Source organism: Caretta caretta, chromosome 5, assembly GCF_965140235.1.
Source record: "Caretta caretta isolate rCarCar2 chromosome 5, rCarCar1.hap1, whole genome shotgun sequence".
NCBI classification, from domain to species: Eukaryota; Metazoa; Chordata; order Testudines; family Cheloniidae; genus Caretta; species Caretta caretta.
In genome coordinates this window covers 66,328,665-66,340,765 of record NC_134210.1, presented here as the reverse complement: position 1 = coordinate 66,340,765, position 12,101 = coordinate 66,328,665, and the positions used below count along the sequence as shown (strand labels likewise).

Below are 12,101 nucleotides of genomic sequence, written 5' to 3'. Positions count from 1 at the left end.
CTTTTATACTTCCATTTAAACCATGCTCAGTTGCACGCATTGTCAGCGATACATAATTTTTGTAGTGTAGACAGGATTAAGTAAGGAAGAGAAGGCTCATATGCACTCCACCAAGAGCCACATCTGAACAAGAGGCAGTCACACTTGGCTTTTAAAAACCCCAGACTATTTTCGATTGGTTCCTACAGAACATTAGTGACCCAGGTTTATCATTTAAAACAAGTGTTAAAGAGGGCTCCACTTTTAACAACATTCAACAAAACAATAAATGGACCCAACTGGTGTAACATTTCCTGTAAATACTATGGTGTCTTTATGCTTTTTGGTCAAGTATGTGTTCGCCTGCACTCAAACTTGATGATTTTCATTTAAAAAAAACACCACCACCCTCAATTGAGATGAGTTTGACCACCCAGCTTTCAAATGCAGAAGTTATACACTGTCTTCTTCACTGCAGTTGTTTTCAGTTAATATTTAATTACATGCTAATCTCTGAGTGCATTTCCATACATTGTGGCTCTCAAGATAGTTAGCTCACAATTGCTAAATCTAAACATCAGAAAATAGACAGGCTCATAACAGCCCGTTTAATAAGAGTGCACATGCTCAGATGCACTCATTATTAAATATAAGATCTTGTCTTGTCCAATAATATGGTACCACCATGGGTTTTGATTAACTGTATTAGTTAAAAGTTGGGCAGTTCAGCTCTCAGCACAAAGCAGGTAACATCTTGCACCCTAATGAGGTACCCTCAATGGTTATGTATTACTTTTTTAGGTTTCTTCCTGCTCGAATTCTCATTATTTTTGCTTGTATGCAAGTTTAAGGCAAGCAAATGGCTCAGCTATAATAAAGTTGCACCCAAAAGAACACTAATGCTCTCCTGGGTCCCAAGTGTGAGACAGAGTCATTTTGTTAGGGGGAAAAAAACAGTACTTTCAGAGCTACAGCATCAGCGCTCTAATGGCCTGAAAAATGGTTGCATTTTGGGAGTTTAACCCTAGAGGAGTTACCACTTCTCTTCTAAGAAAAAACAGAGAAGGGTAGTTAAGTTTTTTACCCTTTGTTCCCGAAAGAAGAGGTACAAGGCCTTATCTGGTCAGGGATGAATCAGTCTGTGTTCCAGCAATACAATACATTTGCCCCCAAGAAACCTCCTTAAGCACCAGCAACAGCCCATTATAGTAAATGTGATGAAAGTCATTTCATAGGACCCTGTAGCAATTTTTTGCTCTCTCAGCCTGTATGTGCAGATTTTAAATAAAATGAGATTAATCTATGCCTCTGATCCTCAAAGGAGACTGATGAATCATGACAATGTCACACAAATGAGTCACTTTAGATGACTCACACATTCAGCATAATTATCTAGCCGGTCTAAATATAAAATAGTGAGTCATCATATTGCAGAAATGAGGACTATGTTGCATGAATGGGGGAGGAAATTTAGAAAAATTAAGAGTATCAGTTCTGTAAGCAAACTTATACTAGTTGCCTAAACTAATTTATTTTCATATGCAATCTGAGACACAGGTTTCTTCTTAGCTCTGATCATGTTTTATTAAAATAAATACCCTGCAATTTTGATATACAGGCAAGATTCCTCTTTAAATGTTTGTTTGATTTTATACATGTATGTAAGTTAGTCTTGTTTTTTTCCCCTTTAAAGCTGCTACATAACAAAATATCTTCCAACTCATACAAAATAGCACATTTTTCACTGTAAGAAGTGGTCTGTGTTATTGTTACAAAAGTTGTATACAAAAACCCTTCAAATATGCAAAAATTCCAAAATACACTCTGACAGCAAATGCTCTGCGAACACTTTATTACACAAATTACATTCAGCCTCAGAAAATAGTATTTTAACAGTAATACTATCTAAAAATAAGACATCTCAGAAACACACCAACTAAGGAGGAAGAAAAAAGAATTAAATAGAGACTTTTTCTCTCTCTCAATGCAATATTATGTTAGTGATTTTAAAAAAATAGAAGAAGATTTAGCAGCTTTGTTTTCCTGTGGCACTGTATTTCCTCTGTACTGCAATAGTTTAAGGATATTGAACAGGAAAGGCACAAAAGAGAGAAACTGACAACTGAAATGTCATGAGGAAAATATTGTGCTAAAGCAGATAATGGGACTTATTTACAAATACAGAAAAGGTCCCAAAACAGAAATGATAAAATACTACTACTTTAAATCAGTACTGCCATTAAAAGAGGATTGTTTTCTTTATTAAGATGTTCACATAAAGACAACGGCACTGATATAAAACTTCCACACACTCCTCCACTTAAAAAAAACCCCAAACCAAACTAAAACCAAACTAAAACCAAACAAATCCCAGTGTACAGCCCCACGCAGACTAGTACAGTTTACAATTAAATACACAAAATCTTAAACGTGCTAAAGGGAAAAGGAATCTGATGTTCTTGGTAGAATCATTCAATGTAGAATAAATCAAAGGCTGGTTTCATGATGAGGAAGATACTGGTGGGGGTGGGGGAGCTGAATACTCTTCTTCTGAGTCTGTACCATCATCTTCATCTTTTTCTTGATCACTCCCTTCAGTACTAAGTCGGTCAAACCCTTTCCGACTGTAGCTTTTGTGGCTTGCAAAGAAGTTCCCAAGGTTAAGGCCTCCACTACCTTTTCCTGTAGAAAGGAAATACCTAAGGTAAGCTTTCCATTACTGAATTTGAAAAAAAAATTCCTACCACTCATCCATTACCCACTTTAATGACCCTTATCCTTTTCCCAAAAGCACCTTCCACCAAGCCCTCGAAGAAGGCCAGCACATGAACCATCTTGGGAAGCTAGGCACATAGGTTGTGGCAAACAAAATTACAAATGGGTTTTTTTAGAGCTTCCTTTAGGATTCAGCTATAACAACCGTCTGAACAGCATCTCGTGTGTCCCGACCAGTCTGAACATAATTAGCCATCCCAGAGGCAGCGCTTCATTTCATTCACTATAAGAAACAGGGATAACTCATTATGACAGGTACCAGCTTCTTGGCAGGAATGGCAGATCATCTTGAGCGGACATCTAAAAGGTGGTAGGAGGAAGGCATTATATATATTTATAATAAAGAGAGAGCTGAGGAGGAGAGACTTCCCCCACCTCTGCCCTTGGAAAATCCCACTCCCAGCACCAAGGTATTAAATATACAATATTTATTCTCAAACATGTTTCTGTGTTGACTTACTTGAATAAAATCTGAGTTATTGGACTCTTAACTGTCAAAGATATCTTGCATTTTACTTACCTTGAAGTCTGCCCAAGATTCTTCCTGAACTTGATTCAAGTTTGTGGTCTGCATCAGCTGAAAAGATAAAGCAAATTTCAAAATAAGCATCAATGGCCCTATTCTGAAACAGTGCATTTTCTGATACTGATCAGCAGTTGAGAGAAAAATTGATATTGTCCAGTTTCATGGTTAGGGTAGAATTCTAACTCATAGTGGGAAAAAGGACACACTCTTTATTTTCAGTTTGTGCCATTCTTTCTATACGTCACTGCAGCCATTAAGATGATTAAATTCTCAGTCAAATCCGAGAACCACTTTCTCAACTGCTGGCTTTTGTGATCGTGAAGACTACAGTTGGAGAAGAACAACTTCATCACTTACACTGTCTGGATAATTATATTCCAGCACACTGCAAGTTGTAGTAAGACATGCCAAACAGTACTATACTTCTGTTCTCATTTGGACATGCATGTGGTACAGTTTGCTCTTGAAACACTCTAGATCCATGGTAGACACTTCAATGATCTCCAAATTTCTTGAGCTACTGGAAAATGATAGTGATTCTCCCACTGCAAATCCAAAGGAAAACAAAAAACCACAACCAAATTGTTTTTTCTACACACTACTTTGTATATACTCATAAATCAGTGCAAAGAATTTGCAGAACTAAGTAATTTGTTTTTACCAGTTTAAATATATTCTAGATATTTAACAAAGTCCAGTTTTATCAAAATGTTCCCATCCACTGTAAATTCAGTTACTCCAAAATGCACTAGAAGGAACAAATCTGCATGCTGGGAGATGGACAGGTAGATTTAAGAGGTCTTATTCATATCTGCTTTTTATAATGATTTAGCCCTCTGGAGTGTTTGCATATTTAACACTAAAAACAACAACTCCTCATGCAGTATTACTTTTCAATGCTGAACATTTGCAAGCAAGATTTTCTTCCACCATTATCACTGCACTTCAAACTTTATGAATTTTGTGTGAGGATTTCAATTACATTGGGTCTGTAATAGTGGTGGAACTATGTTATTTGCACAATTCATGTATGTTTTATTCTGTCTGTTTTACCAACTTTTTTATGGCATACAGATAACCCAGGAAATGAACATTTAATTGCTAATTCATGTGACAGTTTCGAAGAAAGTAAAATGTGTTATAATAGGTTACTACAGTATGAACTGGAGACAATGTCACAGTTTTAGCACTACAAATACGCATTAAGAAGGTCACAGCTGGATTTCAAAGGGATGAAGGCACATACATAATAGAAACGTATGTATGACTCAGAAAATGCATGAGATAGTAAGTGAACTACCATTTATGTTCCCCTCAGACATTTTTTGTTAATGTTTGCAATTTGTTTATTTCTGGGAAATCCTGTAATACTGTTTATATCTTTCAGAGTAGCAGCCAGGTTAGTCTGTATTCGCAAAAAGAAAAGGAGTACTTGTGGCACCTTAGAGACTAAGCAATTTATTTGAGCGTAAGCTTTCGTGATGCATCCGATGAAGTGAGCTGTAGTTCACGAAAGCTTACGCTCAAATAAATTGGTTAGTCTCTAAGGTGCCACAAGTACTCCTTTTTGTTTATATCTTTATGGGTCTTTTTTTTTTTTTTAAAAGCTGCACTTATTTTGAAGAAAAAAATATTCTAAGCTTTCCCAACATGAAAAGCATCTCTAAGTACATTATACATTGAATTTTAAAATAAAGGATTTATCTATATCAAAATAATTATAATCAGAAGGCTCTTTCTGGGATTTCAGAACCAGTTTTACCCTGATAACAACTAAAGGGAAGATTTAGAAGGAAATACTGAAAAAGTGGTTTATTAAGGTACAATAATAAATGTATTTGCAGACACAGTCATTTGTGGATGCCAACACAGGATTAGAATGCATTGCCATGGTACCTGTACACAGGATTAAATACAGACAACAGGACTCTTTTCATAATTTTGGCCCTGCCTGTTCAATGATGTCTTTGAATAATAAAAGTCTGTTGTTCTGGAATTTAAGAGTTATTCATGGTTACCTCCATAGACCCTTGTCTTCCTCCATCGAATAAATACAGCAATTGCCAACAGGACAACAATAGGAATAATTAGAAGAGTTGTAATAAGAACAAAGGAAATTCCAGGGCTGGCCTGTTCAACAATATGATGTTTTTCCCACTTCTTTTGAGACTCCGTTGAAACAGGTTTGTTTTTCAGTCTGGCTTCTATAACTGTCTCTGCTTCTTTAAGAAAAGAAGAGAATTGACATCGGTATCTTGGCATTTCAAGCAACATGCTTGAAAAGAACATGCTAATGCCCCAGAAATTTTTAGTAATTAATAACAGGCACCATTAAAACTATAAAATGACATGCTCACGGGATTTCTTAGCTACTGCTGGTGTCATCTCAAGAGCCATGCAGGGGAATAGAGATATAACTTTCTAAATGTCTGAGAAGATTAGAGTGTACTCTCTTTATTTCTCTAATATTTGCAGTTCAGAGGATGGAGATGGGACAACTGTCAGGGAGAGTTGCTCCTAAAGAATTCCAACATTTGAATGATGGGAAAATCCTGAAGCATTCCATTGTTATAACAAAGCAAGGCATGACATTACTTTCTCAGGAAGACATCCCCTTACGTTAGCTGCATAGATCCTTTTGCAAGTAACTGGTTACATTTTTGTATTATCAAGAATAAAAAGGGAATGTATTTGTTACAGTCCTTGAAACAATTAACCCAGAGGGGACTTGTATGTGTGTGTATATATATGTGTGTGTTTGTTCAGAGCAGCTCGCACTTTGCGAGATAGGCATTAATTGTATTGTGGTTGCATTTTATCCACAACTTTAGTTGCTAGAATTATGCCATGTGAAATGATTCCACCAGTACATTTCCTTTTCCCTACAGTGCCATGGAGGAGGATGAATGGGAAAAGGAGGTTGATGCTATTGGTAGACTATAGTTATCAAGGAGGAACATGTGCCATATTGAGAAGGGAGCTGGATAATATGATCCCAAAAAGGTGCAATTTCAGCTGTGAAGTTTGACATGTGTGTATTGCTAGTAAATCTGTACAGCTGGTAATGTTTTGGATGAACTCCAATAAAACTATATACACTTCAGTATTTTCTACCGGGGTAGCCAAAGTGTGGCCTGTGGAGTCAAGTAAAGTCCAGAGAGTTCTATAATGCAGCTGTGAGTTCCCTTAGTCTTTAATATGGAGAAGTGGCAGCCAACGATTACCAGGTCCCAGCATGAAATGAGCCACTGAAACTTCTTAGGGCTTGTGTTCACTGGGGCATTTGAGAAAGTTACCTACACTTGAGTTAACTTCTCATGAGTTAGCCTTGGTCAGGTGAGAGCAATCACACTGTAAAATGGTCGAGCTGCACAGTGGTTGGATTAGCAGCTGACTGAGTAACCAAGTCCCCACTGCTTTACTAGCTGGAGCATCAGCAGCACTCAAACTTCAACCCACAGCCCCTGACAGGCCAGCTGGCTTTAGTTTAAAGCCGCAGTTCCCAACATTTTCCCTGTATGACCCCATTTTCACATGTATTGCTTCCTGCGACCCCAGACAGCATGGAGGATGCCATTTTTAAATGGAGTTGTCCTTGCAGCTTGACCTCATACGCAGTTTGTGTGTGAAGTCAACTGCAGCATGTTGGACACCATTTTGTTTTACAAAATGGCATCCTCCACACAGTATGACCTCGCACACATATGGTGTGTGTGAGGTCACGCTACATGGAGGGTGCCATTTTGTAAAATGGCATCCTCTGAACACTTGGGATTGCAGCAACCTTACGTGGGATCATGACCCAAAGTTTGGGAATTGCTGGTTTAAAAATATCACTTAACTCGAGCTAAAATTTGTGTGTGCACAGGAGTCAGGCTAGGGGCAACACTTCATTTATATCTCAAGCTAAAACTTTAGTGAAGACAAGCCCTTATTCTCCATGGACCATACTTCTGTAATGAAGATGAGAATTGTTGCAGACTGTTCAATTTTATGCCTAAGTAGGCGTTACCTTTCAGTTCCCAGCAAATTCTTTATGTTGCTCTCACTTTGACACAGCAGAGTTGGTACTGGGGACAGCCACTGTGACCAGAGAGGGGACTGAGTTCTAGTTTAGCTTCTAGGAAGTGTAAATCAAGACATTTTAAAACAAATTTATTTTGTTTATATTCCATTTTCTCCAGTTTTAATAAATCTTGTTTTTATTAAGACTACTGTTTGGGTGTATCCCAGGAGAAGAGAACTCCACAACTTCTATGAGGAGGGGTTGCAGGATGAAAAGTTTCTGGAACCTACATCCTGGACTCAATCTTGGCCAAGGAGCATGGAGAGAGGAGTCCATTCCCAGTGCACTGTGCTGCCATCAGGCTGCATCAAACAAACACACGAAGGGAAAAGCCAGAAGAACAAGGAGGGTAAGTTGGTGGAGGTGTTTGACCTGGGAACATAGGGTGAAACTTCAAGCAAAATGAAGCCACAAATTCTGTTTGGAACTGAACCCTGTCTAACCCCAACCAATAAATTCACTCCTTTGAAATCTGAACACTTTAATTCATCCTGGAAAGTATGAAAGTATATTGCCAGTTCAGTCATACAGCCGCCTTCTCCTTCCCAATAAGGTGCATACTGTACCCTTTAGCATTATAGCAATGGATAGACTAACCTATTTTATGTAAATCTCACTGATTACTTGACTGCTCATTGGTAACAGATTACAGATTGTGACTATTGAAAGGAAATAGGATTTAGGCTCTTTGCTCACTTGGGTGCATTTGAAAATACTCTGATTCTAGAACTGTATTTGGTTGCCACATAAGATTAGAAAAGGGGTTTCTAAGGAAATTCTTTAAATTTATTTATTTATTTATTTACAAATTTCGAAGAAACTTTTATGGCATATTTTTGTGAAACATTTTTAATTAGTAAAAACACAACTTCATACTAATATCATGGACTAATTTATTTTATATTTTAAACTTTTTAAAGAAACTGCTGCATCAGAAACCTTTTCTGATATATTAGATGAATTTAAAAGCTTGCTATACGTCGTATGAACATATATATGCATATGTGCAATATTTGTATGTATATTTATAAAATTATATTGTTTGTTTTGTAAAATGCTCTCCAAGTTTTGCTATGTAGTGAGGCTTCACATTTTATGGGTCATGACAGAGAATGACTGTGGGGGCTTTTATAGATCTTTGGCTGCTCAGGTAGCAGCTATAGCTAAAGGCACTTTCTGATGTTAATCAGTTTTCCAAATTTGTGTCTCATTTTGAGATTAGACTACTGTAATAAGAGCACTCTACCATCTGTAAGTTATAGCTAGTGCATACCACATCAATCCACATTAAGCAGAACATCACACAGAAAGTATATTATATCTATACATTTTACTCCTGGGGGAATTCTGTGCCACTACATACGAGCAGAATTTATGTCCCCAGCAGATTTTATTTTCTCTGCAGAATACAGATTCTGCTGGAGAGGTGCTGGACTTACACCTTTCACCCACCAAGGGCTGCTGTGGTTCCAGAAGAGAGGGCAACCAGCTGGTGGAGAGGCTGCGTTCGTCAGAGCAGGGCCAGGTAGGAGGCACCAGACAGAATTGAGCACATGGGGCTGCTGACATGGAGTACAGAAGGGCTAGTGGGGAAGGACAGACTGGGGCATAAGCTTAGGGGCTAGTAGGATGACAGCATTGTGCCAGGGGCTGAATGGGAGGGTGGCTGCAGGGCCCCATGGGGACAGGGGGTAGAGAGGAGCAGGGATTCATGGGTGTAGGAGGGGGAGATTTTTAGTAGCCCAAAGTGCAGTAGCATGCCTAGACCACTGCCCACAGCCGGCATACCAATTGTTATATTCATTGCTGAAAACAGCTAGAAAGGCAGTTGCTGAATCCTTAGCACAACTAACAGACCAGCAGAGGAGGGGAAAGTGAGTGACAACAAGGAGTGAACATGACCCAGTGCCCTCCTGACTTGAGTTTTTGCTGAAGCATGCAGTTGCGCAAAATGAAAAGTCTGGCCATAGTTAACTATTGTTATGTGAAATACAGCTGGTTAACTGAAGAAAAATTCCCTGCCTGACAGGCTGGAAAACTCCACACACAACTTCAGCTCAGCAGTTTTTTGATGAACAAGCCATGTAATACTAACAAACTGGGTATAAAAAGATGAAGAGATCTGAGCTCAGAGGACATTTGAATACTTGGGATATTTTGAGACACCTCTCAAGTTCCCCTGCAGATGGCTAGCTGGCCACTGGAAGTCTACAGATATCCACTTGAGACCCTGGGTAAATATTAAACTGGGGTTAATTTGGGGTGCTCTACTAATGTGCTGCAGACATGTGTAAGTACTTGATGTGACGTTGCACTCCATACGTTTTATGGAAATATGCTTATGAATATGACATAACTGGAATATGCTTTATGCTAAATACCCCTTGTACGGGATCATTAGAAAGCTTATAATCTACTAAGTATGTTCACCCTATTTGTTTGCACGTATTATTTCTATGTCTGGAGTTAGGAGAATAAGATATAAACTTGTATCACTGATGTAAACATATTAAGTGGGGGCCATTAAGGGTGCTCCAGAAACAATCAGTTGAAAATGGCCTTAGTTACTTGAAAGTCTTCCTGTGTACGTGTGGGCCTGCCCATGGGGAACGGGGACTAGGGGTCTCACAGTGACATGTGACCATGTCACCTGATAATGAAATCCATCTTAAATCTGGTACTTTTCCATTTAGGAGGAGGGGTGGGGACCCAAAGAGAAAAGATTCCTGCCTTGTGCTAAAGCTATAAAAGGGGGTGGAACAGAACAAAGGGGGCAGCCAGTCATGAGAAAGCCCCTGCCTACCACCTGAGATGTCTGCTGGAACGAACAAGAACTATACCAGGGGAAAGGACTGGCCCCAGACTAGGAAGGAGTGTAGTCTGTGAAAGACGCTTATTGGAACATCTCTGAGGGTGAGATATTATCTGTAATCAGTTTCTTTAATGTATTAGGCTTAGACTTGCGTGTTTTTGCTTTATTTTGCTTGGTGACTTTGTTCTGTTATTACTTGAAACCACCTAAATCCTACTTTTTATACTTAATAAAATCACTTTTGTTTACTAGTAAACCCAGAGTAAGTGATTAATACCTAGGGGAGCAAACAGCTGTGTATCTTTCTCTATCAGTGTTATAGAGGGCGGACAATTTATGAGTTTACCCTGTATAAGCTTTATACAGAGTAAAATGGATTTATTTGGGACTTGGATACCATTGGGAACTCAGTGTCTGGGTGCTGGAGAGGTAACCTGCTGAGCTGTTTTTGGTTAAAGACTGCAGCTTTGGGGGCATTGGCCCAGATCTCGAGTCTGTGTTGTTGCAGGCTAGCGTGTCTGGCTGAACAAGGCAGGGTTCTGAAGTCCCAAGCTGGCAGTGAAAACGGGTTCAGAGGTAATTTCAGCACATCAGGTGACAGTCCCAAGGGGATCTCTGTGACCAAATCCATCACACTTTAGACTAAATAAAGTAGACGCTTAGAGTGAAAGCACCTTTGTTTGCCTGCTTACATCAACTATCTATTGGCCAGACGTGCCGTGTCCCCCATTGATTTATTTCCTGTCATCACCTTGCAAAGAGTAAAGTTACCAAGAGCTCTGAGTTCAGCAAAACCCCGGGTAACATGGAGAAGGGGGCTGCAGACACAAATTGGGACGTGGGGTAAGAGGGTGCAGAGATACATGGGGACGCGGGCAGATGTGCCCAACTAAAATGGGAGAGGCTAGGGATCAGCCAGGGCCTACATGGGGGAGGCTCCCCAACTCTGTACAATCCCTTCCCACCCCCAACCCCTCCAAAAACCTGTTCCATACTTCTCCCATCCACACACAACCACTCTCCAGGTTTGCTCCCAGGCTCCCTCCCTCTACCCCAAGCCTTTGCACTTCTTCTGAGGGGTGCAGGAAATATGTTTATGTATTGTAGTTTAAATGAATTACTCAAAGTTCTGTATTAATATGTCTAGTAAGGAATCTATTTGTCAAAAATTTTTTCCTAGATCTTTTTTTTCCTCTGTATTGTTTCAGACATACTTGCTGACAGGTATTTTGAAATAAATTACCAACATAATTGAAACTGGCATGGTTATATTGACAAATGTAATAAACAGAATTTTAAAATATTGTGTGCAGTATTTTTAATTTTTTGGCCGAGAATTCCCCCCGGAGGAACATTTGCTGCCTATTAGCTTCCAGGGGGAAGCTAAAAACTATTGATTTTAACCTACGTGCCCCGAAGTTGTATAGCAAGTGGTTATTTGAAAGACTCTCTCTGAATCTATGTGATACTACTGAACTATTCTAATCTAGATATCCCTGATTAAATGAGAGGCGGCAGCTAGCAGGGTACCTTTGCCAAAAAAGCCTTAGTGCTGCTATGGGCTTTTCACCCTCATCTGCCAGAGCCTGGATTTGTTGCACTTCCAGGCATATTTTTCTGCTGAGTACTTTGGGTGAGATTGTCTGATGAGAGAAGAGGATGCTAGTATTATCGTGTCTTAAAGGGAGTCTACTTTGTACTAATATGTTTACATTTGGTGATGTTGATTTTTTTTCATATTTCCATTTATATCTAAAGCCTGGTGCTCTGAATTCTGCCAAAGTAAAAACAGTATAACTACAGTGCATTTTTTTCAGGGTAAATTACCACTTCTTCTGTAGAAGAGACTTGTGTAATAGACTATTATAATTTTAAAATAATTCCTCTTCATCTACCTTAGATCATTACCTTACCCCCTTTAAACCTTGTGCTATCTATGTTTC

The 12,101-nt window shown here is 39.0% G+C and overlaps 1 protein-coding gene across 9 annotated transcripts in view; it reads right to left on the bottom strand.

Annotated features, from left to right (window-relative positions):
* Positions 1-1,814: 1,814 nt before the first annotated feature.
* PAM (peptidylglycine alpha-amidating monooxygenase) overlaps positions 1,815-12,101 on the bottom strand; it is a 222,824-nt gene continuing 212,537 nt past the window's right edge. For 5 of the 9 annotated variants that reach the window (XM_048849474.2, XM_075128594.1, XM_075128593.1 and 2 more), the window contains 3 exons: positions 5,299-5,502; positions 3,275-3,331; positions 1,815-2,661 (listed from right to left, as the gene is read on the bottom strand). In XM_048849474.2, coding sequence (XP_048705431.2) covers positions 2,480-2,661; positions 3,275-3,331; positions 5,299-5,502 — 443 coding nt within the window. In that variant the 3' untranslated portion in view covers positions 1,815-2,479. The remainder of the gene's footprint in view (positions 2,662-3,274; positions 3,332-5,298; positions 5,503-12,101) is intronic. The other 4 variants (XM_075128592.1, XM_075128595.1, XM_075128598.1 and 1 more) reach the window with 2 other exon arrangements.